Here is a 24919-nt window from a genome sequence, read left to right as displayed (position 1 = left end):
CGGGATGGTGAGTTGGGGCTCCATGTTGGTTGCAGAAATTACTTAAATACACTAATAAACTTAAAAAGATGAATGTTACTACTATTCTAAAAAAAAAAAAAGGCAGGACAAAGAACAGTTTTTACCCATTATGATTTATTCTCTACAATACTTCGTTAAAGAGTTCAATGATTTGCACTCAGAAGTTATATAGCCAAGAGGCAACCAAGTGTAATACAAAGAATTGGTCTGAAGTCTTTGCACTGAAGGCCATACAAAGTCTCTTGCTTCAGGGAAGTTAAGAATCAAAATAAACAAAACGAACACATAGCTCCCTAGGCTCCAGAATCTCGATAGAAAAGAGCATCAACAGTTAGTGAAAGTGTAGGTGTTAACACATCATGGAAAACAGGTCTTGTGCAAATATTAAAATTAACACCCAGGACTTCTGTATAGATGATTTTTATTATAAACAATAAAATATATGTAATGTCTCAACTACAAACCTTTCATGTTGAAAGGGTCTCTAACATGAGTTGCTTTAATATTATGAAGCAAAAAAGTTTAAGAACCTCACAGTGGAAACAATCCAACACTGACAAATCCTAGTGATCAAAGACATTCTCTTAGTTAACATAAAACAAGGACGACTCATAATTACAGAATGTCCTAGCTGTGGGTATTATGAGACAAGCCAACTTTCCAGACCAAAAGGCACTCACAGCTAGGGGTAAAACGAACTCTGAACCAAACCGGCCAAGGTGGGCTGGTTCCTTCACAGCGGTTACCTACTGTTCAGCTTGAGCAGCCCAAAGACAAAGTGAACAACACCAAGCAGAAAACATTCCCTTCTCTTTACACCTGCCACTCACACCATACGTACTGGCCACCCTCACCACCGCTTTGGTCAAGCGCGTGGAAGGTAGTTCAGTTCGAGTTCAGAGCCGTCATCTCCCCATGCAAAGCTGCCACATGGATGATCCAGACTTAGTATTTTTCCTGAGAGCCACCTGCCACACATCTTCATGAAGTGACTGTGACTGTACACTTCCAGACTGCTTCCTGACTAGGCCCCATTCAGGACAGACACTGACAGTGGCATTTCTTATGGGGCCAAATAGTTTTCCTTGGTCGACTCGTTGAGTCCCCCTGACAAGGCCAGAGGGACTCGAGCATCTCCACTGCTGGACTTGTATGGGAGCATGAGGGAATGTGCAGGGAGTAAGGCTTCTTCACTCCAAAACCACTGAGCCCACTTCAGTGTGGTGCTGGGCGTACCCAGCCCAATTCTTGTGCACTGATTTTTTCCCCATTTCGTGGGTTTTTAAGTTTTCTGTTCATTTTCATAAATGGCAGGTATCCTACCCCACCCTCAGTAAAACAAAATAAAAAACATACTATACACTGGGGAAGACAAATAGGGCAACATTTCCACAAGAAAAACAGGCTTGAAGAGCATGGCACTGTAGTAAATGCTTGCATGACCAGTCTCACTGAGCGTGCTCAGGGATGAAAGTTTAGCACCAATTTTTTTGCTTTTTTTAATCTTTAGAAATTCAACACAACTTTTAACATAGAACACTTGAACAGTAATGAGTGTAGCCCTATGTATCAATACTGTTGTACAAATTGGAGGCAGGTGGTTTAGTCCAGAGCTGACCACCCTGACATCAATCCATGGCACCTAAGAGTAACTATCGTCACGTTTGTTTGTAACAAAACATTTATTATTTTCAGCAGCAGGAAATCACGAAACAATCCCTTCATCTTCAAAAGCTTTTTTTCATTAACCTCGCAAGGGACAAGTGGCAGGATGCGAGAACGCAGCACAACAGTAAGGTGGGGTGGTGTGGCCTGACCTGGCCACCCCGCCGTCCGCCCGCTTCCCTTGCACGTTCTAGATCCTCACGAACAGCAGAGGATGGTACCGAGCCAATCTGCTCACCCTCATCCATTTCTTCCAGGAAACAAGACAGCAATGCCTAGAATGGCATGTGTGTCATTTCTTGGATTATGTCCCTGCTCCCCCTCCCCCATTCCTGGCAGAAGAAAACTCAAAATTTCTTTTGATTTGGATATTTGCCCATTTTGGAAAGCCACACCATCACCACATAAACTTTAAAAATAAATTAAATCAAAACAATTGTGTTCACCAGATTGACACCCAATCCACTTCAAGAGTTCTCTGAGCATGTTGTTGAAAACCAGTGTATCACCCTCTGGGTCCTTTCTTCCAACTGGCCACCTCTTCCTGTGAATCCGTTCAGCAGTGCCTCTGTGACAATGTTTCCAAAGCATCTTCCAAGTCCCCAGCTTCAATGAACTCTGCCACCAAATGAGTGAAGAACAGGCAAGAGGGAGGAGAAACTTGCTGACAGCTATTTGGAATCAGCAACAATGGGGAAGGGATAAATATGCCACATGAAAGTTTGAATGACCTAGAATAAAATGAGCTATTTGGAACTTTACCATGGTGGGGCGAAGAGTCCCAGCATGTTAGGCAAGATAAAGATTCATCTTGTTAATTACACAGCTTTGTTCTAAAGTCCTGGAAAGAACTGAAACAGCAACAGTCTTCCCACTTCTACAGGCAAACTAGACAAGGAACTCCTCTGCTTAAAGGTCCCTCAGGATGTCTGCCTGAAAAGAAAACAGTGTGGAGACCCTGGATTCTTTCCTATGACGTGTCCTTCTAGAAGCCCGACCCAAGTGCTTGTTTGAACACCTATGCCTTCTGAGAACCTAGATCCAGCTATAGGCACTGCTACCAGTAGAGGAGTGAGGTAGCCGGGTGGTAAGGAAGAGGTCTCTCCTTTCTCACTGCATGCAGCGATGATTTCGGGACCTCCCACGGGCATCCCAGTCCAGTCCTCAGCAGGCTACACCACAGAGCTTTGTTCAATACCAGGAGACTCGATGCAGGAAGAGTGCCAGAAAATCCAACTGAGAGTGGGATGAGAATTAAAACCTTCGAGGCTAATTGAGCAATGAGATCTGCAACGCCATCCAAAGGGCTTCCGATCTTGATGTGGGTCTCTGTCCAAGAGCCTTAGAGGACTCATGGTGCCCACGCTCAACCCTAACATGGCGTCCACTTATGAAGCATGGAGGTTGTGATCAACTCTTGGTACGCAATAAATTGGAAGTTTAAAAAAGGAATTTAAAACAACCTAAAAATGTTTCTTGTTGGTCTCCGTTGCCCAGACTGCCAGGGGAATACACCTACTTGATCTGGGGAGGCTGTAGGGGTGCGTGTGGGGTAAGCCTTCATGGACCACCAATTCCAGCTTCCACTGTGTGGCCAACACACAGGCGGCAAATCACCAGTGGCACCTGCATGCCAAGGGTCTTCTGAACCCACACGGTAATTCTCACTAGTCACGGAGGAGCCCCAATCCAACGGAACCCCATATTGAGGAAAGGCTGAGATAAGGCTTGGGCCCCTCAAGTTCTGTTTCATTCAGTATAACCCTGCCCCCCCCCCCCCCTCAGTCAGCTGGAGGCAGACTTGGCAACGGAAGCTAGCATCATAAAATGGTGCAGTAATAGAAGTAACTGGACCAGGAAGAGGAGGCATCTGCTCCAATGATGTCATAGCCATTGGTGGCCACAGGGGGGTGGGACTGGTCATGCAGCCTTGTGTCAGGAGTAATGATTGTAGAGGGGCGGGGCATGAAGAGTGCCATTCTGGAAACAGTGTTGTCGAGAAGCAATATACTCTGCATAACTGATTGTCACCTTCTCACTTCGGTACCTGTATAAGGAAACAGGAAAGGGTATTAGGAACCTCAAACCCTTCATTTTGTAAAGTCACTCAGCAGAGAAAACCAAAAGCTTATTCCACATTTTGAAAGAATAAGATGGAAGACCAAGAGCAATCTTACTTACAGAAAATGAAAGACAGCACAAGAAAACAATGTTGTTATTACAAATGAACAAGATGAAAAAGCACAATCACAATTCACCCCTGAGAATGTATTTTCTGCACATCCCACCTTTAAACACTACATATGCTTATCGTCAGGCTGCTCTTAAGCAATCTGCTACTGGGGTCTGGATGAAGAATGTCAAGGTCAAATTACGCGGGTGGCAGATTGGAAGATGGCTATACCAATGCCCAGTGCAAACTGCATATCTACTGCATAAAATGTGATAAATTTGACAGAAATGCAACCTCAATTTGCAGAAAAGCAACAAACAAGTTACTGATAACTAAAAGGGGCACAGATACCTATTCTGGGTCAAATTCTGATGCAGCAGGTTAAAGGATCCTGGGGCTATATAGGACGGGTCTCAATTCCCAGATGAATATGCCATATCATATCACAGGGTCATCAGAACAGAGTTCATAGCACTTTGGCTTTGCTCTGGAAAGAGCCATGAGTCAGGATGCGAAGCATGGGGTGTTACAAACCTATGGAGCCTACTACAGACCACAGGAGCTGGGTGTGACAATCCTTACCCAGAGCCATCTCTTTCCCACTGTAATCACTCCTCCACTGCAAGGTGATTATTCCTGAATTTTGACAGGGAAATGGCTGTTCAAATAAATTATAATAATAATAATAATAATAATGCTTTGTATTTGAAGTTTTTCTTTTTTTTGGAATCCAAAGCATTTCAAAAACACTGGGTTATCTTCCAAATAGACCTGTGAGGTTAGTATATGATTTTCAGTATTTTACAGATGAAGGGGCCAACAGAGGCCCACAGAAGCCCACAGAAGCTAAACCTCTCAGTGTTTCCGATTTCAGTAGGGATGGCAAGAGAACCGACATCTACTGACCACCTACAATTATTGCCTGGCCCTGTGCTAGAAATTCTTCATACATTACCTTACCACATCTAATACAACCCCAAGGAATTATAATTCACTTCTTACATACAGCAAAGTCCCCCTCCCCCTCAAAGAGGCAGAGTAAGTAACCGGCTCAGGTCATGGCTAGGCAGCGGTGAGCTGGGGTTCAGACTCCAAGTCCATGTGCATTCTATCACATGAGGCAACCTCCCCCAACAGGTGCGGCCTTTCTTGGAACCCTCTGTAAAAAGCACTGACTATCCTGTTAACACACCACCTGTATCCCCTGCCACCTGACTGCATGTGACTTCAACTGACCCTGGAACTCTACGCTGAGAGCCTTTGTTCCTGGCCTCAGTCTGCCCTCTTAGCCTCCCAACCATTGGGTCTGGCAAAGACACCCACCACCTGATCGTGGCCTAAACTCTGCTCCAGCTCTGCCATCACTTCAGCTGCAGAGATGCCCAAGACACTGGGGAGTCTTTGCTTCTGCTGCCACTGCTTCCTCCCAGCTTAAACCTGACCCACACTTCTTTAGGGACATTAGCAGAGAAAATCTTTTCTAACCCTTTCCATCACAAGTATCCTCCATCCAACCCCAACTAAATTAAAGTGACAAAGAAAATGAAACAGTGGGTTTACCTGGTGAGTTTGATCGTTTTTCTGAATTCACTGGTAATTGGAGCCTTAAAGCCACCTTTCCTGAGCAATGAGTCTATTGTCTGGATCTGATCCCAGTCTGAGAAGAGAGGCACAATGAGGTCAGTGCTTGATGACACAAGAGTAGGGCATGTTCTAACACGGCAAGAGAAGAGAAGCCGCCAAGTCTGCTACGGTCAAAGGGAGCCTTGGATACTGGCCCCACATCCCTAGAGCCCCATCTGCCTCACTGACAGTCCAAGTAGAACCTGAGATGTGAGATGATAAACCCAACACACACAACGGCTGTCCCTAGGCCCTCTGCTCTGTGTCTTTCCTGTCAGATGTGATCCCAGCATAATTACCTAGCAACAAACATAGTGTCAACTTAAGACCTGCCTGCTGGACTAGTGCTGGTAACTAAGACTGTTCTGTGGGAGGAGAGAATTCAAATTCTGTCGCCTATACTCCTTTGTGTGGCCCTTCCTTTATTTTGATCATTTCTAGAAGTCCTGTTTTCTAGTACAGAGAACTGATAGCAGGAGGAAAGCTATTCCTTCAGGAAGGACAGGAAAATTTTCACACATATATTATGTTGTTTCTGTACATTTTTAATAGATAAAGTCAAATGTATCAAAATTGGAAACCAAAGAGAAGCCCCTAAAATTACCCCCAATTTTTAAATTATGTCAACCAATTTTCAAACGGCACAAGTAATTTCATTTACCTATACTGTCACCACATCTCACTGTTAGGAAGTATTTATGGTGTGCCTCCTTATACAGAAATGTTAGACTTATGACCTTAAGGTAGCTAAAAGGCTTCCTTTTTATGCTACATCCACAATGCTTTTGAAAAAGTTTAAACACAACCATGATGTAAACCAATAAGGCAATCACTCTCCACATAATTAGTTCATCGATACACTGAAATGGCTATTTTTCTCTATTCCAGGTTCACATCCAACAAATACTGTTGTGTTTTACGTATTACTTTCAAAAACAGACAAGAAAGAAGAAAGGGACAAAGAGAAGAGAGAAAGAAAAGTAAATTATGTTTAATACGTTTTTTAAAGTCTATTTATTTTGAGAGTAGGGGGAGGGGCAGAGAGGCAGACAGAATCTCAAGCAGGCTCCCTGCTATCAGCACAGAGCCTGATACGGGGCTCGATCTCGCAAACCATGAGATCATGACCTGAGCGGAAATCAAGAGTTGGACATTTAACCAACTGAGCGACCCAGATGTCCCAAAAGAAAAATGAATTATGTATCACAGAACACAGAGGCAACATTGAAAGGTATTCTAAATATTCTTTTAAAGAGAAAACCTATCTAACCCACCTCCTACCTTTATTGTCTCATTATAAGAATTTACTTACTAAGTTCTTAAAGAGAGAAAGAGCAAGCGAGTGGAAGAGGGAAGATTATGTTTTCCCTTTATCCAGGTATAACATTGTTCAATAATTAATGACCAAAAGTTCAAAACCCAGTGATACAGGCAACTTCACTTTACAATGAGCTCCATAAAATCATCCAGTTGATTACTGGAATTCTGCTACAAATACTACTCGTTTTTGGGGCCAAAAAACAAAATTTTTCACCAAGAAATGAAACTAGGGGGTGAGTAAGGGAAGTCTTAACCTCTCTTCTTTCTCAGCTCCTACATCTTTTTAAAAAATTATTTCTTATGAATTTTTAAAAAGTTTATTTATTTAGAGAGACCGCGTGTGTGGGCGTGCGCATGCACGCTCTCATGGAGGAGGGGCAGAGAGGGGGAGAGCCAAGTAGGCTCCACACCATCAGCAGAATCCAACGCATGGCTCAAACTCACTGTGAAACCGTGACCTGGGCCGAGACCAAGAGTCATGCTTAACCGACTGTGCCACAAAGGAAACCCTCAGCTCCTGCATCTTTTTGGAGGTTTATTTCTCATTCCCTAAGACTTGATAGATGGTAAGAGGAAGAAAGGCACTCATTTGTAGTTGCAGTTGGGCTGAAAGACAACACTCCGCTTTCCTGCATTTACATGGTAATTGTGTGAATAGTATCCTTCACTGAAATTCCATTTGTCCAACTCACCTTGTTCCTTAGCAACCTCAGGTAAGTATGTGGCTGTACGTTTGACGCCTTTTTCATTGATGAATTCAATTCGAATCCCATGGACCCCTACCTACAGAAAAAATAACGAATAAATGGCATTTACTTATTCTAATGGAACTGCAGTCATCCACACTTAATTGACATTGTCCCCTGACCAGCTCAATCCAGGTCTGAGAAAAGGAGAACCTGCTACTCTTCATGATTAACTCTTTCCTCAGGTTATTGAAGCCGAAGTAACTTCAGCTTGAGGGAAGCTGTGAGTCTACCTGTAGCCACCTCTCCCGAGTATGAGGGTTGCAGAAATACATTCTTTCAATAGCTCATCCAATAATCTTAAATATTCCACTTTTAATCTATTCCATTAAACATACCACAGGGTTTTGATTTAGGCTCATGACTCCTCACACATGGCTCTGAACAACAACTTTTTTTACTCAAGGGCTGGCCAAGAGGGATCTGAAATGCTCTCTTTTATCCCCAATATCAGTTTCTATTAGGAGTGGGAGAAGGATAGGGAAAAGAATGGACTGGGAAGACACAAGAAAAGAAAGACTTCACATTTCTTCCCTAATTCTAAGATCACAGCACCTTTCCTATCCCCTATATGGCCCCCAATTGCTTCTAAACTCAGCTTTTACATTCTTATACCCTCTCTCAATGAAGGAGATACATTACCATGTACTAACCCGAACCCAAATGCAACGAGAGATGCAGAGTTCCAAATGCGGCTGTTCTCACCTCCCAGTCCAGGTAATCACTGGCATCCTCAAAGTTAGTAAGGAGGGAGACAGAGCAGAAAAGTTTGGGCAGCTCCTCTCGGGTCAGGGGGGGGAATCGGCTGTCCTTAAGTGCACTGGAGGGGACAGAAAACAGAAGTGAGGCTGCTCTGGAGTTAGGAGGCAACATTATATGCCCAAATACTTATGAACCCTGAGCTATGCAGAGAATATTGATTACCCATCTGTACTAACGTGCTAAAAATAACATGATGCTATTAACTGTCTACACTTGAACTGATTAGTGACTCACCAGATTAAGGCCCCACAATTCCTGATTACCAAAAGAAGAACACTCAAACTTTTACCACTTAGAAGAAATAAAGTCAGGTAGTTCTTTTCAATTCTAGCCAATTTATCTGCACAGCTTACGTCTGGTGTCATTACCTGGTTAACGTGTATTCCCTGAGTCCTGAATGAAGATTCATGGCTGAGAAGGTCCCAATGCAGCCACGAAGCCGCTTGTCCCGCCCTGTCTTCCATGTCACAAAGAGCGGACTAAAAAAGCAAAACAAAAAACATTCTCCAGCCCCAAATCAATTATGGATAAGAACAAAGCTTTGCTTTTGCCCTGTTCATTTCGGATATTCCCCAAAAGGACTGTTTCCTGAACTGCAGCTACCTGAAGGACTCTGGCTTCCTGGGAACCATGCAGATGGAGACGGGAGGACACTACAGCACGGCAGCCTGAAGGGAGGCGCTCTCTGCCCTTCCTGTGCTCCTTGCCTATGGTTCAGTTCACTTTGACACGTTTGGGGTATTTTCCTTTTCCTCTGCCCAGGACTCAATTTCTTCTAATTTTCCATATCTTTCTCCTCTTAATTATTCTTAGAAGTGTCCATGTTTCCCAGTTACATCCTTCATGAAGACACAACCTGCATATGTCCTCTCCATTCCCCACAACCCCACACTGTTTTCCTAATTATTTCTGCCCCTGGTCCTGCTCATAAATGTTTGGAAAAGAAAAACTATGTATCCTTAAGAAAGCTTGTTATTAGTGGAAGTTGCCACTTTCTGCTTTTAGGCCAAGTCCTGCCTTATCAGGCTATACTAGATTGACGGGAACAGATATTTTACCAACAGGTTACAGGGCTGTCTCTTCTTCCTGAGATTCTTCTCTATGTCTATGCCCTTAGTTCTTAGATTGAGCAAAATACTTCTAAAAGCAACTTAAATTTTTAAAGCTGCCTACTCTGATCACCGTTATGAAGCAGATCTGCCACCTATCTTTTTCCTCCAGTAAACACCTGAACAGCAGCAGCCGAAGTTCCTGTCCCAAAACCTACTCAAAACCTCTCAAAAATTCCACTGTCTGCAGGATGGAAAGATCAGCCCCTGAATACAACAGCCCATACCTTACAGCGCTGCAGCCACTACCCACTCTTCCAAATCTATGTCTGTCTCCTGCTAGGGACACATTTGATCCTACTAGGATCAAAGCTCAGAATCTCCACATGTTCAGTCAGGAATTTTCTGACCATGGTATCCCATGGCAATACTTCCCTAAAAAGTTAGAACATTTTCCTCTATACTTGCTCTCCTCTGACACAATCACACAGGTATAACCTCCCCTCTCTTTCTGCCCAGTGTGCCATAAACACTATTTAGCTTTGTGTGTGTGTGATCTGCCAACTCAGTAAGTCTCCCAAGAGGGAGGATTTTTTCTTTATACCTCTCCACTCCCTGCCCAGCAGGGCTACGCATTGCCCCAATATGGCATTAACAGTTGAGGAATGATCGATCTTAGGTCAATGAATGCTCCAAAAGCATCTCTTCAGTGCTTTTAAAGCCACCTCAGAGGGGCGCCTGGGTGGCTCAGTTGGCTGAGCATCTGACTTTGGCTCAGCTCATGATCTCACGGTTTGTGGGTTCAAGCCCCACGTGGGGCTCTGTGCTGACAGCTCAGAGCCTGGAGCCTGTTTCAGATTCTGTGTCTCCCTCTCTCTCTGCCCCTCCCCTGCTCATGCTCTGTCTCTCAAAAATAAACAAACATTAAGGCAAAAAAAACAAACAAACAAAAAAAAAAAACTAAAGCCACCTCAGACCTGCTTCCAATTCTGAGAAGGAAGAAAACACCAGCATGAAATTTCTTCACATTATACATATTCCCTTTTATTTTTATTTATTTTGAGAGAGACAGAAGGAGTATGTGTGGGCACTAACAGGGGAGGGGTAGAGGGAGAGAGAATCCCAAGCAGGCTCCACACTGTCAACCCAGAGCCCGATGTGGGGCTCAAACTCATGAACCGTGGTATCGTGACCTGAGCTAAAATCCAGAGTCAGAACGCTTAACCAACCAAACCACCCAGGCGCTCCTGCATATTCTTCATTTAAGTCATTGACACCTTGAGACAGCTTGGGACAAATAACAGAGTCTTGAACTGAAAACAGTAAAGCAGATTCTGACACTCTTGGCGGGGTACCAGCAGCCATGCGGGATTACCAACAAAGTGAGGGGACCTTCCTTAAGAGCATCACAGCTCCTAGTCTCCAGCCTGGCCCTCAGACACATCCAATTCACCTGAACTTCAACATCCAGGTCCACAATGATGTGATGGTGTGGCTTCCTACCCACTGCAATATGAACCAACAAACCAACAGAAGAACCAAGAACGAAATCCTCCTGATTTCTAGAACATGACCTTAAAAACAAGCCTATACCTCCTCCAAGCATAATGTAGACCTCTTCCACTCCTGAATCCAGATACCGTTTTAGCTATGCCTGGAAATTTCTCATCGTCCTAATCCTGTTACCCTCTGCCCAAATGATGCCAAAGCTTTGTATAAGTACAGGATCTCAAGAGAACAACCCAAGAAAGACGTCGTCACGCCTTTCTCACTGTCCCCTGTACCTGATTTACTCACTAGGGGTCATTGGTGAATCTAGGAAGTCGTGGCTGTGGGAAGCCATAGAGGTGACAGTAGAGGACATCAAAGCAGTAGCAGCACATCTCTGCAGTCACCACCAGGTTCTTGGTGGTGTTGGCAGTTCCATTTGGCCGGGGGAGAGGGCTCAGCGCTCCCGATGCGGGATTCATTCGTGTAATGGGAGAATTTCCAGGTCCTAGAGTTAAGTCCGACACATTTTCCCGACCACTGCTGCCATCCACATGCTGGTGGTTTTGAAGAGGTCCTGAACTAGAGCCGGGGACAGTTGTGGACTGGTTCCCGTGACTGTGCGTTCCACTTCCAGATAACTTGGGCTTCTTGACCCCACAACAGCCTGCTGCCAACTTGGGCTCGAGTGGAGGAACACAACGTCTTTTTCCCATCCTGATTCAGTGCTCGAGGTCTGGAATGCTGCAGAACCCTAACAACAAGAGAAAGGTTAAGCATTAATTCAAAAGATTAGTTAAAAGGAGAAAATAACCAAAAGACAGGGTCTACATGGAGAGGGTAAGAGTCATCAAATCCTCTTTCTCATCCAGGTCACCAGGTCACAAAAGGCTTCAGACCAACACAACTGGAAGACCCTGATCTCCAGGCCAGGGACTCCTAACCTTTTCCTAAAGAAGAACTATTTTTCACTTTCCATAAAGCTTATGATCATCACAGAGGCAGGCAACTACAGCCCCTCTTGCCCAGGACTCCCAGGGGCAGAAGGATGGGATGGCAGCCATCATGAAGATGGATGAGGACATTTCAAGACTGCAAGACAGCACTGGACCTGTCAGATTCTTCATCATTGTCTTCTCTACCTTTTTAGAACCTCCAAATTAGACCGCCCTATTTTTAAAGAGCCCCAGAAGGACTTTCATGCTTTTTCCTCATTGACCACATCCTTTCAGCATTTTACTCATCACTAACCTAAATCTATCTGTGTGATTTTGGCCCTAGACCTTAGTGAATATGAAAAGCTGCCATTCTGAGAAGAGCACGCCTTCCAACACAAGGCTCCCAACCCTCTGTCCTCACAGCTCTAGCTCTCCAATGCCTTGCTCATTTTCTTTGGTTCTCTGAACTCACTCCAATTTCTATACATCTATCCTTTCAAAACTCCAATTCAAAAAAAGCTACAACTTAGTAGGAACCTTTATTCACAGAAATGACCTAAGCTTCAGAGGCCTTTTGTGAGGTAGCCATTTCCTCCCTGTCACAGCGAGGCAGATGCAGGCAAAGCCACTCAGCCTAACAACATGTGGCAGTGGACAAGCGAGAAAATCAGAACATCCCATCTGATCATGTGAACAGAAGGAAGGAAGGGTTTTTTACTAAGTTTTTTTCTTAAACAGCCAGAGGCAAAAATGCATAGTTATAACACGACCAAGATCCTTTCTCTGACTCAACAGAATCAGGAAAATAGATCCTAATTCTTTTTTTAAAAAAATGTTTATTTACCTATTTATTTTGTGTGAGAGTACTCATGTATGCAGAGGAGGGGCAGAGAGAGAGAGAGAGAGAGAGAGAGAGAGAGAGAGAGAATCCCAAACAGGCTCCACACTGCCAGTACAAAGCCTGACATGGGGCTTGATCCCACAAACTGTAAGATCATGACTTGAGCCAAAATCAAGAGTTGTACGCTTAACCAACTGAGTGACCCAGGTGCCCTAATCCTAGTTATTTCAATAGTGATGATATCAAAGTTTGTAAAATTCTGCTGCCTTGAGAAAAGCATACTTAAATTTTCCTGTGATTTGGATATATGCCTTTTTAGGCAATGCTCTATATAATACGGTATTTTGGTTGTAGATTCTACAACCTTTTAAATCAAATTAGATATTTACATGCCCATTTGCAATGCCATTATTTTTACACAAACAAGTCGTCACTTTAGGCTGAGACACAAAAATTTCACAAGTATTATTTATGTTCTTGATATATGCTAATCCATAGCAAAATACAGATTTTTGTATTTAGGGCAATTCTTAGTGTGATGAAAGTTGTCTGTAGCTGAGGATAATAGCTTGTACACTTCAATGTCTCACTTGAAAACAGCTTCTTTTTGAGAAAGCCTTAGGTACTTGATACAATAAAAGCCCCAATGACAAATTTGTTTCTGAACGTGGATGTCACTGTCTTGTTTAGACTGTTACAAGAGGGAGGGGTGCCTGGGTGGCTCAGTCAGTTGAGCGTCCAACCCTCAATTTCAGCTCAGGTCATGATGCCAGGGTCGTGGGTTCAAGCCCTACGTGAGGGTCTGCACTGAGCGTGGAGGCTGCTTGGGATTCTGTCTGTCTCTCCCACTGCCCCTCTCCCCAACTTATGCATGCACACTCTCTAATTAAAAACAAAAAACAAAAAACAGGGGCACCTGGGTGGCTCAGTCAGTTAAGCATCTGACTTTTGATTTCAGCTCAGGTCATGATCTCATGGTTCATGAGTTCAAGCTTCATGTCAGGCTCTGCCCTAAGAGGGAGCCTGCTTGGGATTCTCCTTCTCTCTATGACCCTCCCCTGATCCTGGTCCCTGTCTCAAAATAAATAAACATTAAAAAAATTTAAAAACAAAAAGAGAACATTTTTCTTAAAAATAGTGCCTCCAGAGCCAAATGGCCTGGGTTCAAATTCAGATTCCTCCAGGATCAACGTCCCCACGACTCAGTTTCTTCAGTATGGGAACAACAATAATACTTGCCTCATGGGGTTTTACGAGAATTAAATGAGCTTAATACAAATAAAGTACTTGAAACAGTGCCTGCCATGTACTAGGTGATAATACATTTAGCTGCTCTTATCACTTTGGGTTTTTGTTCAACTGCCCCATTAGGATGGAAATTCCCAGAGGGCCAGGACTGCTAGGCACTCAGCACTTAGAGGAGTGCTTACTCTGAACAGGTGCTCTTTAAACAGGATTTCAGGGGCGCCTGGGTGGCGCAGTCGGTTAAGCGTCCGACTTCAGCCAGGTCACGATCTCGCGGTCCTTGAGTTCGAGCCCCGCATCAGGCTCTGGGCTGATGGCTCGGAGCCTGGAGCCTGTTTCCGATTCTGTGTCTCCCTCTCTCTCTGCTCCTCCCCCGTTCATGCTCTGTCTCTCTCTGTCCCAAAAATAAATAAACGTTGAAAAAAAAATAAAATAAAATAAACAGGATTTCATTAAATACTCAAAACCTCAAATCCTCAGCAAGGTAGGCAACGTAACCATCATTTTACAGATGAGGAACCTCAGGCTTAATAAACAAGATAACCTGCCCAAAGCCAGATAGCATGCTGCTAAGTGGCAGAGTTAGGATTTGGACCACAGTCTATCTGTCAGACTCCAAGGCCTGGGTCCTTCCACCAGCCACAAAGAAGAATGACGCCTGCCAATAATATCCACTGGATTCAGTCATTTCTTAAGGGTATGATTAAAAAAAACAAGTTACATTCAAGGGTATACTAAAAACAAACCTAATACTTCACAGAATCTTGCCAACAAAAATGGAACAGGAGAGGCACCGGGCTGGCTCGGTTGGAAGTGCATGTGACTCGACCTCAGGGCTATGGGTCCAAGCTCCACATTGGGAACAGAAATTACTAAAAATAAATAAATAAAACTCAATGAAATAAAAATAAAAATGGAGCAGGAAAAAAACCGACCTAAGCCGAAAGCCAAGATCTCAAGCCATGACCCTGAAAATTACCAGTGCCCCTGTCACTGTCATTTGACTCCACAGTGGATGTTACTGGCCTCTTGTCTTTCTATCTTGTGTATCACTGTGGGCTGGGGGCTAAGACACATGTTGAATGAAGCAGCAGAACTACCTCTAAAGAGCTGGAGCTCTAACAGGGTGTCCGGAAAGCCCCAAAGTTCAAAGCAGCAAAGAGAAGGGATGAAACACAAAAGTCAAAAAAAGGTACGTTTCCTCATTCTCACTGCACCAAAGCACACCTGAAGAAAGAGTGAAATGTCATGACATGGTGGCAACTCAGGTGTTCCTTAGCAGGTGTCACCTGCTACCTGACTGGTGAAACACCCCACAATGGAGCGACAGAAAGGATTTTCAAACCAGGCCAAGGCAGGCAGGTGAACTCAAGCCTAGGAAGATTCTGCCTCTGTGCCACCATGTACAAGCACTGCTCTGTCATGGAGCACGATCACAACCGATACCAAGTGATTACATTCAACAACTCCCCACACCTAAACTACGATTTGAAATCAATAGAACCAACCCAAATCTTGTGGCTCCTTAGGCCCAAGCATTTCTCTGGAGGCCACTAAGGAAACAATTCAATCGATATTCTCAATTAGTGACCAAAGGCGGAGTTAGATTTTTTGCATCAAAAATACATGAGAAGGTATTTCTTCAAAAATTTGTTCTATAAATTTCAATCTATAAAAAATTTCAAACATAAAGTAGGATAGTGTAATGAACCAAATAACCAGCTTTAGTAATTTTTAACATATGGCTAATCTTATTTCATCTATAGTCTACCTACTCACTCTTATTTCCCCTCCTACTGAATCATTACAAAGACATGTTTTTAAGGGGGCCAATATTTTACATATTCTGTCAGCATAAGGCAAATAACAAGTGAATTACAGGTAAAGAATGTAAAGTAAACCAAAGTGCTGGGAGTGAATACATATTTACAACATCAACCCTATTTATCAATTTCATCAAAACTTTTTCTTTCTTTTTTTTTTTTTTTTAACATTTATTCATTTTTGAGAGACAGAGAGAGACAGCGCACAAGTGGGGTAGGGGCAGAGAGAGGGAGACACAGAATCTGAAGCAGTCTCCAGGCTCTGAGCCATCAGCAAAGAGCCCGACGCGGGGCTTGAACTCACAAACCGCAAGATCACGACCTGAGCCGAAGTTGGATGCCCAACAGACTGAGCCATCCAGCATCCAGGCACCCCTCATCAAAACTTTTTCTATGAGACTTTTTTTTTTTTTAAGATTTAATTTTGTGAGAGAGAGAGAGAGAGATCGCACACAAGCGGCGGAGGGCAGAGAGACAGAGACACACAATCTGAAGCAGGCTCCAGGTTGAGCTGCCAGCACAGAGCCTGACGCAGGGCTCAAACCCACAAACCATGAGATCATGACCTGAACCGAAGTCTGACGACCAACCAATTGAGCCACCCAGGCGCCCCTCTTTGAGATGCTTTTAATCCTACTCCAATAAAGTGGGCCATCTCACCACAGCTAAGCAGTCTCAGACTCCATTCCCAGGACTGTCCTCCAATGACCAAAGAGTCACTCATTTCCCCAATAGTTTGGCTTTGTAGAGTACAGCCTAAGAGATCTCAGAACAGCATTTCAATACAACAGACTAACCAGCTAAAACCAAATACCCCTAATGGCATACTCTATCTTTTCTAAAACCGTGTGTGCATTTGTTCTTAACCTTTCCCAAATCTCATGAAAACTACCAGTGATGGTACTTTGAGCAGAAACATTCCTGAATGGATACTATGAAGTTGGTTCATTTGAAATAACTGGAATTGAGTGTAAAAAGTTGCTCTGGGCTGGGTGGCTTACAATGCTCCCAAAATCCAGTCAGCACTGGGCTCATCAACCACCTTTGTATACACATACATCACAGAGATGGTTCCATGCCTTCAGCTGGTTACTCTTTCAAAGCTAAACTGAAGGGCCAGCCACTTAATTAAAAAAAATTTTTTTATTTTGAGAGAGGACAGTGTTAGCAGGGGAGGGCAGAGAGAGAGGGAGACAGAGAGCCCCAAGCAGGCTCCATGAGGCCAGCAAGAACTCATGAAACTGTAAGATCACGACCTGAGCTGTAATCAAGAGTTGGATACTCAACCCACTGAGCCACCCAGGTGCCCCTGAAGGGCCACTTAAAAAGCCAGCAGTGCCGATCTCATTTTCCTACTGCCTGTCCATTTTAGAACAGTCAACGAGAATGAACAAGTTAAAACTGGATTTCCACCAGATGGAGACAATAACTATACTTCCACAAAATGCTGGAAAAGTGAACAAGAATCATGGTTTTACCTCTTCTTTCAAGATCTCCTAACCTAACAAGCATCAAATACACTGAAGTATGTTTGTTGCTGAAAAAGTCACCACGCCCTCCCTGACACACAACCCTCAAAGGATCTGCTGTCATTAGGTTCCACAATAAAAGCTGGATGGTAGCTCTTCCTCCCTCTGGGGAAGCAGAGCAGTGCTTTGCTGCTCTGGGCTGGGGAGCTTACGCTTCTGTCCCAGCCAGCACTGAGCTCGTCATCGCCTTCCATCTCAGAGGCTGCGGCATTTGTGTTTTCTTTCACGGCACCTAACACAGTCCCTGCATATAGTATACACACCAACAGTCTTACCTACAAATCTGGTAATTTCACTGAAGTTCATCTTTTCTTTTTAAGCAGGCTTCACGCCCAGTGCGGAGCCCAACACGGGGCTCACAACCCTGAGATCAAGACCTGAGCTGATATCAAGAGTCAAATGCTCAACTGAATGAGCCACCCAAAGTTTGTCTTTTTTATAAAAAGAATGCTTATGGCACAAACTAATCTTTAGATCCTTGGTTCCACTGTGAGGTGTTGACTGTGGAGTGCGTCAGAAGCTGAAAGCAGCTGAATTACAAATCTTATCAACAATGTCAACTCTATTCAGCCCAAACCAAGGAATGGTTTAATTCACAGCTAAGTGGATAGCCAATGTGTCCAATTCATTCCACAAATTAGATCAAATATCTCTTAAATTAACTTCTTGGTTTGATTTATGCTTGTAGCGGTTTTCTTTGCTAAAACACAACAGTCACTGGTTAGTCCTGGACTTAGCCTTGGGAGGTATTTAGTTTTAAGATGATTCAAGGCTTTCCTTTAACAGGCCATACCTAGCTTCTGAACTGTACCTGAGAAATTTTTTTTTTTTTTTTTTAAATGACGGGGTGCTTTAAGAGCTACCCACTGGAACATTATTTGCTTGAGAAACAATTTATCATTTCAGGAGTAAATACAAATGATGTCTCATAAACTGCTGATGTCTATTTATTTATATATTTTTGCATTTTACTTATTTTAGACAAAGCACAAGCAGGGGGAGAAGGGCAGAGGATGGACTGATTGATTGAGACAGAGAAAGAGAGAAAGAATCATCTCAAGCAGGCTCCCCACTCAGCCCAGAGCCCAATGTGGGGCTGGATCCCACAACCCTGGGATCAAGACCAAAGCCAAAATCAAGAGTTGGATGCTCAACTGACTGAGCCACCCAGATGCCCCAAACTTCTGATGTTTATAAAGGTGTAGAGACCACTATAGAGAGGAAGATGTGAAGATACCCTGACTGATCTGGCTGGCGGACAGGATAGCCCTCCCCCCTTCCAAGGCTCCTTAAATTCACTGACATCTTCACAGAGCAGCTCCAAACATCAGAGGGCAGAGCCTAGGCTTTGGGATTACAGTCTAGGTTCAAATTCTAACTCAGACTTGTCACGTGACAAGTCTGTGGACTTAGGTTCTTGATACCACAGAAGGTTACTTGTGACCATTCAATAACTAACACGTGAAAAAGCATTTAACATTCTTTGGCACATTAACTATTATTTATTCAAGTGTCTGCTATGATTAATACTACCACTACCTAATGTAAGTAGAGTATGTTATAAAAATAACATAGCTTAGAATTCTTACAATTTCTAGGAAAATAAATGCCCTCATAATAAAATTCTATTAAGAACTACCTTGTAGTCAAAAAAGATCTTATTATTAACATGAAATTATTACTTTAATGACCTTGATGCTCTTCCTCTTTGGAGAACAATGGCTTCCAATAAATCATCCACTGTTCTGTTCACAGTGAGGTGCCAAAAAATATAAAGTATGAATACTGGGCTGTTTGAGAGTTGTACATAGTTCTATTCCACGAGAGTCCTCTTTTAAGCTTACAGATATACACTGCAAGGAGATGAAACTTGCTAAATATGCTATTATTGTAAAAGTCTTGATATATATTGAGTACTAATGGAAATACTGCATCAAAGTAGTTAGATTTTGAACAAAAACCAAGTTAAAATATCTAAAAACGCCTGGGGGAAAAAAATCTGGATCCACCTTTTGAAGACAAGCCTCAAAACAGCTTACTGGGGAGCATGACCTTATAACAAAGAAAGCAGATCTGGGAGATAGGAAAGAGGCAAAGAAAAAAGGAGTGCCTGCTTTTTGTTGTTGTTATTATGTAGTGTCCCAATGTCTGTTCAAATCAAGCTTTATACAGAAAGGAATGGGTTGTTGTTTCCTTTGTGACACAGAGAGTTGAACTGAAATTCAATTTAATAATTATGTGGTATGAGTAGGAAAATGGCACCTGAACTGTAATTCTGGCCTACTTATGTAACTATTCCAAGAAACAGTCAGATGAAAAACCCACAAACATTCTGGTAATCATTTCAAATAATCACTTCTATATTTTTGAAACCTCAACATACACGCGTACACATATCCAAACACTTGCTGTGTGAAAATTTTCCATGCAAAATACAGATCTACCCATAAAATTTAAATTTAAAATTTTAAAATTTACAGATTTACAAAAATGCACAGGGCTATAGATTTTCACTTCAACGTAGCTTAAAAAAAACCCACAGGGGTCAAAAGTTTTGTTTTTAGTTTCCCTTCCTTTACTATGTGATCTGTGGCAAAGTGCCACATCTTTCTGGGCCTTGGTTCTTTCATTTATAAAATGAAAATATTTGTCCTTTGCCTCCTTTACGGAGGGATTACGAGGCTCCAATAAGATGTGAAGAACTGTGAAAAACGCTATCTTACAAGTGTATGCATACCACAATTAATACACTCAAGGGGACACAGCAGTAATAAAAATTTTTCCAGAAAACAGTATCACCATAGCAGATTTAGGGCAAAATGTTCCAAAACTCTCTGAAGATTATAACTGTATAGAAGAGACCCAATAATTGACCTTGATCAGGAACTGCATTAACCTCTGAGTGTTGATCTTTGGTTGTTTTAAAAAAATGAGTAATTTGGGAAGGGGTGGGAGCTAGACTTACATACTAAAAACATAAAGGATAAGTGTACTACTACTATACCACCATCTAGGTCACTCTAATGGGATTATGGAAAACAAGTTCATCTTTACACATTTATTTTAAGAGGACAAGTGGAAGGAACTCCATCAACATTAGGACCCCCTCAAGGAAGCAGAAAAATACAAGTGAAAAAGTCTACATCCTAATGTCCTAGCACAGGGCTAAAACCAATTAACAGCAACAAATTCTAAATATTCTAAGTATGTCCAAGGTAATACTCACTGAAAGCAGACAGTTTCTATTGCCAGGGGTACAGCTATAACAGAGGAGGGGAGCTATTTTGTCTCTGAAATGAATTTTCTTCCTTCCGATTCCATTCCTTCTTCCTGTACCTAAGACAGAAATTCAGGGGTAGTGAATGAACAAAATCAAGTCAGTCCAGAGGTGAGATAAGGCTTGTGAAAAATTACAACTCCTAGAGCAATTTCTAGAAAACGAAAACAAAAAAAGAAAACAACAGCTAGGGAACAGGCTCTCCCTACTTCAAAACATTTCAAAATCTAAATATAAGGCAGCAATGGCAGTCCCATGCACTGAATCACCTCATCCTTGGCGTCATCACCAAGAAGGGAGGACAGTAGGATCAAAGGTTTTATTGAACCTGAACATGAGACACACATTAAAACTTCCTCCACCACTTATTTAGATCAAAACTTGTTCTCAGGCCAAGATATACCATTTCAAGGCTCTCCACTGGTTTCAGAATACAAGCATAGTCCCAAATTCTCTGCAAAGATGGTGTTGAAGAATTACTGGACAGCATGCCAAGGTCCTGAGGACAGGCCATCTTGTCATCCCAGGTGGAGATGATAATTGTTGGTAAGAGTCATCCATCCTTACTATTGGTCCTCCCACGCTCTCAACTGTTCCTTTTACCCCCCCTCCCCCCCCCCCCCCCCCCCCCCAGTACAAAATTAAGCTATTCCCAAAGATGTAAACAGGAGACTCCAAGCCCCACCCACACTATCCAAGGAGAGGGCAGTGAAAGAGGATAGGCCCAGAGGGATAAGGGTAAGGGAGTGTGGCAAAGTGAGGAGTTCAGATCAGGACAGGGGAGGGAGGAGGACAAGGAATGAAGGGCAAAACCCACAGCTTGGGAAGGAGAGAGAAGCTTAAAACCCAAAGAGTGTAAGGTGGAGGGATAATGGAAATGGGGGCTACGGCTGGATAAGGAAGCAGGGAGTGAGGGTGGGGCTGGGAAAAAAGAGAAGAGGGAGAAGAGGAACAGGAGAGAGCGTGCGCGTGAAAAGAGTTAGGCAAGAAAAGGACGAGAAAGAGTGGGGAAAGGAGAGGCCGGAGCGGGGAGGGGCACAGCAGGCAGAGAGAAAGGTGAAAGGTAAGAAAAAAAGGGGGTGGGGAGGGAGAGTACGGTGCGCTGGGGGTTGTTGGGGAGATGCCGGGGCGACGACTAGGACAGCGAGGGCCGAGCCGCGGGGGTGGAATCCAGACGCCGGGCGGGGGAGGGGGCGGCGGGACAGTGGGTGGGGGCCGCCAGGCGGCGCCGGAGACCACCAAACTTTACACAGACCCGAGACTGTTTCCTGGAGGGAGTGCAGAAAGGAGCTGGAGTCTCGCCTCGCCTCGCCTCACCTCGCGGCCCAGGGCAGGGGCGGCCGCCCACCCCTCACCAGCATTGCCTCCCGACTCCCCTGCCCCCGGCCCGGACACGAGGCCCGCAGGCCCCGCCTGCCCGCCCACTTACCTCGCCGCCAGAGAGCCCCTCCCCCACGCTGCCCCGGGACCCTGGCCCCTGACCCCGGGGACCCTGACCCCGGGGACCCCGTCCCGGGCCCCTCCACTCGCCTCCGGGTAAGGAGGCCCGGCGGGCAGGGCGGCTGAGGCCCGAGGGAGGCCGGGCCCAGCGGGGAAGGAGGAGGAGGAGGGCGCGGCGCAGCCCGAGTTTCCCACCTTTTCTCCTGGCCCAGACGCAGCCGGGGTGGACGGGACCTCTCGCGCTCTACCTTCTCCTCCTGCTTCATGGAGCCATGCGCCTGGGTGGGGGCTCCCGAGAGAAGCGGGCCCGCGGGCGGGCCGGACGCGCGGCGCGGACGGGGCGGGGCGAAGAAGGCCGGCGGGCGGGCGGAGGAGGAAGCGGCGGGGCGGCGGTGGCGGCAGGGAAGAACTGCTAGAGGTATTCCCCGGGCAGCTGGAGGACTGAGTCGAGCCGGGACCCGAGTCCTCCAGTATCCCAGCAGCCACCGGAGGCAGTGAGGTAATGGAGGAAGAATGTAGGGAGTCCTCCAGTGGACCACACGCCCTCTAGCGAGCCTCGAAAACCATAGAGATCAGGGAGCCGCCAGAGCACCGCCCCGCTACTGTCACGTGGCCCGGGTCTGCGCATTTTATTGGCTGGCGCCTACTCTACGGGGTTGAATTTACAGGGCTGCTTTCCATTCGTGGGGCCGTGTCCCAGGGAGTTGGCAATAGAAAGAGGACGCGGAGCGGATCCAAAGGCGCCGGCCGGCCTCGTAACCGGGCGTCACGCTCTGCCCGCTCGGAGACCCGCACAGTCGGCCGGCGCAGTGCACGCCGGGCCGCCCGGGCCTCTGAGAGCGGACGCGGAGTGCTCCGGGAGATTACGTGCGGGCCCGGGCGGGCAGCATTGTCCGCGCAGAGGCCTTCCTGGGGTGCCTGGCCCTCGCCCGAGTTAGAGGCGGACAGACACCCAGCTTCCCACAGCCTTTCTTCCCAAGCGCCCAAGCCGATTCGGCCACAGCCTTCAAAAGCAACCAAGAAGGGGCAGCTCAGGGCAGCGTAAATCAAGACTACCCCCTGACCAAGGCCAGGGCCGCGGGAGATGTTCCAGGTTCGGTGCCAGCCTCCTCATGGACGGAGAAGGGCAAACGACACCCAGCGTTTGGTGTCAGGAGTCCGTCTCTCTCTGTCTTGAATCCCTGAATTCCCAGGCTGGAGATGACTTCAGTGCAATCGCCCACAGGACAGGATTATTCCGTAGGCACAGTAAAAGCATATTCCTCAGCACTTATCAGGGCAAGGGGCTCAAAAAGACCAATAGAAAACATTTTTAGAAAATAATAGAAGTAAGTGATTTTAGTTTCCAATACTTGCTATTTGGTTTGATTTGAGGACTTGGCATTTTTGTTTTCAGTTAAGATGGAGTTGCACGAAGTTTCTGTCCTGCTCCCTCACCCTCACCATTCCAAACACAAACTGCATCTAGGTCCTGCAGCAAAGGATGCCCTCTTTTGAAGCAATGCCAGTCTTGTTAAGAACACAGACTCGAGCCCACAGATAGACTGTTTGGTGTTTTTCTATTCTGTTTATGCACAAAGGAATCCTTAACATGTTTGTCCTCAAGGAGCAAAGAAAGCATCTAGTAAAAAATGCAAATCGTATCTGACAGTGAAGCTTTCCAGCAAAAGCCTTCTGCTCTAGAATGCATAATGTACTCAAGCATAATAAGATCTACTACTACAGACTTTTAGCATAATTACCTGTCGGCAACAAAAACCGAGGAAACTGAGTATCAGTCTCTTGGACCTAACTGTCGAAGGGAACCTGGGGAAGGACAACAGGGAAAGGAACAGACAGCTATGCTTTGTAGAACAGGGGGTGACTTTAAAAAAGCTATTTCTATAGCAGTCTTCACAATTCCTGTCACAGTCTTGACACATTTATCTGCTGTTGAGGCCACTTTTGCCTGTTTCTAACCTCTGTCTGCCTGAAAAAGTACAAATTAGATGATCATATGGCCCCCAGCCAGAAATCTAGGAGGCAGCAAGCCAGCGGTCAATTTTTTTGTTGTTGTTTCTAAATAAGAAGACAAAATCCTGACTTAAAATAATCCGAATACATTTCACATAGTGAAGGTTTTTCCAGCTGAAAGTCTTAAAATACGGCATCTGGAAAGGGCCTTAGTCTATTGCTCCCAGGACGCTACTATATCGTCATTAAACAGCCCACAGATAAGGGAGTTATTGCTCCCTCGTTATCAAGCTGTCAGGAGGTAAATGATGGAACTAAGTCGGATTTGAAGCACTCCCAAATTAAAACAAAAACAAACCTTGCGCTGAGCTGTCAAAAAAGGCATTTTACTGAGAGCTAGGACTCGGATGTGGCCATTGTTAATGGATGCCAAAAGGCAAAAGGTCAGGACTCTTAAAAAGTCACTTTGGGGTCACTTCCCATCGGTAAGCAACAGTTTAAACTGATGCAAAGATAAGCAGAATGAAATTATGACTAGGAAGAAGAAGCTGAGGGCAATATATGCCAGAAATAGGGAAGAGGCTGTCTTAGTTGTTTTCTCTTTTCCCACACAAAATACAAAAACCTGGTACATAAGAGGCATGCACTAATTATTTGTAACCTAAATAAGTGAAGAAACAATCCAGCAAGCAGCAGGAATGTAATATAGTTGGGAAAGGGAACTGTAGCTCAAGCTCTCTGCATGATCCTGAAATGTCATCCTAGTCTGCTGTGATATAACTGCACTGCTCTATTAAAATAGCTCAAATCACCTGCTTCCAGATGCACAGCTTTCCATCATTTCTTACCTTGGATGGCTAAGAATATATGGTAACATAAGAGACTAGACCTTAATTGTTCCCACCACAAACAAGAAATAATTATGTGATATGGTAGAGGTGTTATGTAACTCTGTAGTGGTAATCATATTGCAACATATAAATGTATCAAATTAACAGATTGTACAATTTAAATTTACACAATGTT

The 24919-nt window shown here is 44.6% G+C and overlaps 1 protein-coding gene across 2 annotated transcripts; it reads right to left on the bottom strand.

The window, feature by feature from the left end:
* Window positions 1-115: 115 nt before the first annotated feature.
* Window positions 116-22433, bottom strand: AMMECR1L (AMMECR1 like). 2 transcript variants are annotated; one of them, XM_040474717.1, is made up of 8 exons: window positions 22136-22433; window positions 20450-20559; window positions 11157-11601; window positions 8679-8789; window positions 8254-8368; window positions 7495-7585; window positions 5420-5516; window positions 116-3733 (listed from the first exon to the last, which is right to left on the bottom strand). In XM_040474717.1, the coding sequence occupies exons 3-8, from the start codon at window positions 11561-11563 to the stop codon at window positions 3622-3624; spliced, it is 933 nt and encodes a 310-aa protein (XP_040330651.1). In that variant the 5' UTR covers window positions 11564-11601; window positions 20450-20559; window positions 22136-22433; the 3' UTR covers window positions 116-3621. The 2 variants fall into 2 exon arrangements, with proteins under 2 accessions (XP_040330651.1, XP_040330652.1); XM_040474718.1 differs by lacking the exon at window positions 22136-22433 and adding an exon at window positions 20904-21029.
* Between the last annotated feature and the right edge of the window lie 2486 nt (window positions 22434-24919).

This window comes from Herpailurus yagouaroundi, unplaced genomic scaffold (assembly GCF_014898765.1).
Source record: "Herpailurus yagouaroundi ecotype Mexico unplaced genomic scaffold, PumYag 140, whole genome shotgun sequence".
Classification (NCBI taxonomy): domain Eukaryota; kingdom Metazoa; phylum Chordata; class Mammalia; order Carnivora; family Felidae; genus Herpailurus; species Herpailurus yagouaroundi.
This window is presented reverse-complemented; position numbering and strand designations above follow the sequence as displayed.